The following is a 3808-nucleotide window of genomic DNA, read 5'->3' on the forward strand; positions in this document are numbered from 1 at the left end:
AAGTTAAGACAAGACATATCTAATTTCTTGCAGATTGACACGGAGTCAGTTTATCAAGCTTGGGAAAGATTAAAAGCAATGTTAAGAAAATGCCCACACCATGACATTCCTGAACATATGCAATTGTACATTTTTTATCACGGGCTAAAACCCTCTGCTAGAAATGTAATAGATGCAGCTGCAGGAGGTTCTGTAATGGGGAAAACCACAGAGAAAGCATTGCAACTATTGAATGAAATTTCTGAGAACGCTATCCAATGGCCATCTGAGTGTGTAATCATTAAAAATGATGCTACAGTAAATCAGGTTGATGCTTTAAAACACTAACATAACAGATTGTTTATTTGAAACAAAAGTTTGAATCTTTTCAGGTGAATACACAACAATCAAACAATATGAGGCTTGTGATATGTGCGGAGGAAACCACCAGAACCATGAATGTCAAGCAACCAATCAAATGGATGAACAAGTTAATGTCATCGGTTACAAGCCATATCCTTTTGGGGAGTCCAATGGAACAGAAGCATCCATGATTTTAGTGGAGTAACCCAAATGGTGCAGAAAACTCTCAAAGCTTCCAGAAACAACAGGTACAAGGTCCGTCGGGATACCAGAGTCAAAATCGCGGGCAACTGAGTTACAGACCTTATCAGCAAGCAGGCCCATATCAACAAGCAGGGTCATACCAGTAGAGGCCCCAACAAGCTCATCCAAGTCTTGATGACCTTTTGTACAAGTATATTAAGGTCACTGATGAAAAGATGGAATGCCAAAATTCATCCCTCAAAAATCTGGAAATTCAATTAAGCCAATTGGCAGTTCTTGTGTCAGAAAAGATTTAGGGTCCCTTACCAAGCAATACAGAGAAAAATCCAAAGGAGAACCTTAAGGCCATCACTTTATGGTTAGGTAAGGAACTAGATGAACCTTATGCAGACAAACAAGAAAAGAACCAGATATAACAACAGGTGGACAAGGGTAAGAATATTAAAAAACCATCTGAACCATCAAAGGAAAAAGAAATAAAGAATAAGGAAGAAAAATTTTTTGGAAAAATGGCTACCCCACCTGTGACAATTCCTTTTCCACAAAAAATGAAATGAGAAAAGCTTGATGGTCAATTTGCAAAGTTTTGGGAAATCTTAAAATAGATTCATCTTAATATTTCTTTTACTGATGCTTTGTTGCAAATGTCTTCATATGCTAAATTTTTAAAAGAAATTTTGTCAAGTAAAAGGAAATTGGAAGAAGTTTTTGTGGTAATGCTTACTGAAAAATGCAGTGCTATACTTCAAAATAAACTACCACAAAAACTTGGTGATCCTGGCAGTATTACCATTCCATGCACTCTAGGAGGAGTATATTTTGAAAAAGCACTTTGTGATTCTGGAGCTTCAATAAATTTGATACCATTTTCTATCTTTAGAAAATTGGATCTTGGTGAAATGAAGGACATATGTGTTTGTCTTCAGTTTGCAGATCAAAGTACTAAGAAACCTAAGGAAATAATTGAAAATGTGCTTGTAAGAGTAGATAAGTTTTTGTTCCCTGTAAATTTTATAGTGCTTGAAATGAAAGAATGTCCTGATGAACCAATAATTTTGGGTAGACCATTTCTTGCTACAGGAAGAGCAATCATAGATGTTCATCAAGGGCAACTAATCTTGAGAGTTGATGAAGAAAGAACCATTTTTGATATGCAAAAGATACTAAGATTTTCAGGAGATGAGGCATCATCTTCATGCTTTTCTATTGACATGATTAGTGATCTTGCAGATGAATTCAAAGATGATCAATTAATTTCAGACTCAATGGAAAGATGTTTGACCAAATCAGGCACCGCACAAGATGATGATCCCATAATTAGGAGAGAAGCTGAAATACTGGAAAAGGATTCTAAGGATAAGGAGATGCAATCAGAAGAAGTTCAACCAAAACTTTAACTCAAAGTTCTTCCTTCTCATTTAAAATATGTTTATCTTGAGAAAGAATTATTTCCAGTAGTTATTTCATCTTATTTGACTGCAGAACAAGAAGAAAGACTAATTCAAGTCTTAAAATCACACAAAGGAGCCTTAGGGTGGACTGTAGAGGATATCAAAGGGATTAGTCCAGCAATTTGTATGCATAGAATCCTCATGGAAGATAGATACAAGCCAATAATCCAACCCCAAAGGAGATTGAATCATGTAGTGCAGGAAGTGGTGAAAAGGGAGATTGTTAAGCTTCTAGCGGCAGGTATTATTTAACCAATTTCAGATAGCCCTTGGGCAAGTCCAGTTCAGGTAGTACCAAAGAAAGAAAGTATGACAGTTATAAAGAATGAAAATAATGAACTAATACCTACGAGGACTGTTACAGGATGGAGAGTCTGTATTGATTATAGACATCTCAATGATGCTACCAGAAAAGATCATTTTCCTTTACCATTTATTGATCAAATGTTAGAAAGAATTGCATGATATGGTTTTTACTGTTTTCTTGATGGCTATTCAGGGTACAACCAAATACCAATTGCACCCGAAGATCAGGATAAGACAACTTTCACATGTCCTCATGGAACATATGCTTATAGGAGAATGCCATTTGGTCTGTGCAATGCCCCTGCTACATTCCAGCGTTGCATGTCAGCAATTTTTTCTGACATGACTGAAAAATTTCTTGAAATTTTTATGGATGATTTCACACTCTTTGGCAAAACATTTGAAGATTGTCTTTACTACTTGACTTTAGTTCTTAAGAGATGTGAGGAGACAAACTTGATTCTGAATTGGGAAAAATGTCATTTTATGGTTACAGAGGGAATTGTTTTAGGACATAAAATCACTACTAATGGGATAGAAGTTGATAAGGCTAAAATTAATCTTATAGCAGGATTACCCCCTCCCACAACTGTTAAAGGCATTAGAAGTTTTCTAGGTCATGTAGGTTTTTACAGACGGTTCATAAAGGATTTTTCAAAGATTTCAAAACCTCTGACTAACCTCTTGATGAAAGATGTTAAGTTTGATTTTTCAGGTGATTGTATGATAGCTTTTAACACCCTTAAGGAGAAATTACCAACTGCCCCTGTAGTTGTGTCCCCTGATTGGAGTCAACCTTTTGAGGTTATGTGTGATGCTAGTGATGCGGCAGTTGGAGCTATTTTAGGCCAAAGAAAGGATAAGATTTTTCGTCCTATTTACTATGCCAGTAGAATACTAAGTGAGGCTCAACTGAATTATGCCACAACAGAAAAAGAGTTACTGGCAGTAGTATTTGCACTTGATAAATTTCGTTATTATTTGATAGGAACAAAGGTGACTGTTTTTACTGACCATGCAACTTTAAAATACCTCTTAGCCAAAAAAGATGCTCGACCTAGGTTGTTAAGATGGATTTTACTTCTGCAAGAATTTGACCTTGAGATAAAAGATAAAAAAGGAACAGAGAATCAGGTAGCTGACCATTTGTCTAGACTAGAAGACTCTCCCCTTGAGTTCAGCGAGATAAAAGAAGAATTTCCTGATGAACACATTTTTTCAGTTGACTCTATTGTGACTCAACCACCCTGGTTCGCAGATATTACTAACTACTTGGTTGGAAGATGGACACCCCAAGATCTCTCTTACCAGTAAAGAAAAAATCTTATTTCTGATGCTAAGTATTATTTGTGGAATGAACCTTACTTGTTCAAAATTTGTGCAGATAATATCATCAAGAGGTGTGTACCTGAAGAAGAGATGACCAAAATTTTGTATCACTGCCATGATGGAGCAATTGGAGGTCATTATGCTGCAAACTGTACGACATTTAAAGTATTGGAGGC

General features: G+C 36.1%; 1 protein-coding gene and 1 non-coding gene across 2 annotated transcripts; one reads left to right on the forward strand and one right to left on the reverse strand.

Annotated features, from left to right (window-relative positions):
- LOC138890913 (small nucleolar RNA R71) lies at window positions 1-107 on the reverse strand. The gene has a single exon (XR_011407276.1). It is a non-coding gene; the product is annotated as a small nucleolar RNA R71 (small nucleolar RNA).
- A 1083-nt stretch (window positions 108-1190) lies between these two features.
- On the forward strand, window positions 1191-1943 carry LOC104229238 (uncharacterized). Its single transcript, XM_009781873.1, has one exon. The coding sequence runs from the start codon at window positions 1191-1193 to the stop codon at window positions 1941-1943; it is 753 nt and encodes a 250-aa protein (XP_009780175.1).
- The last annotated feature ends 1865 nt before the right edge of the window (window positions 1944-3808 follow it).

The sequence above is a fragment of the Nicotiana sylvestris genome, chromosome 4 (assembly GCF_000393655.2).
Source record: "Nicotiana sylvestris chromosome 4, ASM39365v2, whole genome shotgun sequence".
Classification (NCBI taxonomy): Eukaryota; Viridiplantae; Streptophyta; class Magnoliopsida; order Solanales; family Solanaceae; genus Nicotiana; species Nicotiana sylvestris.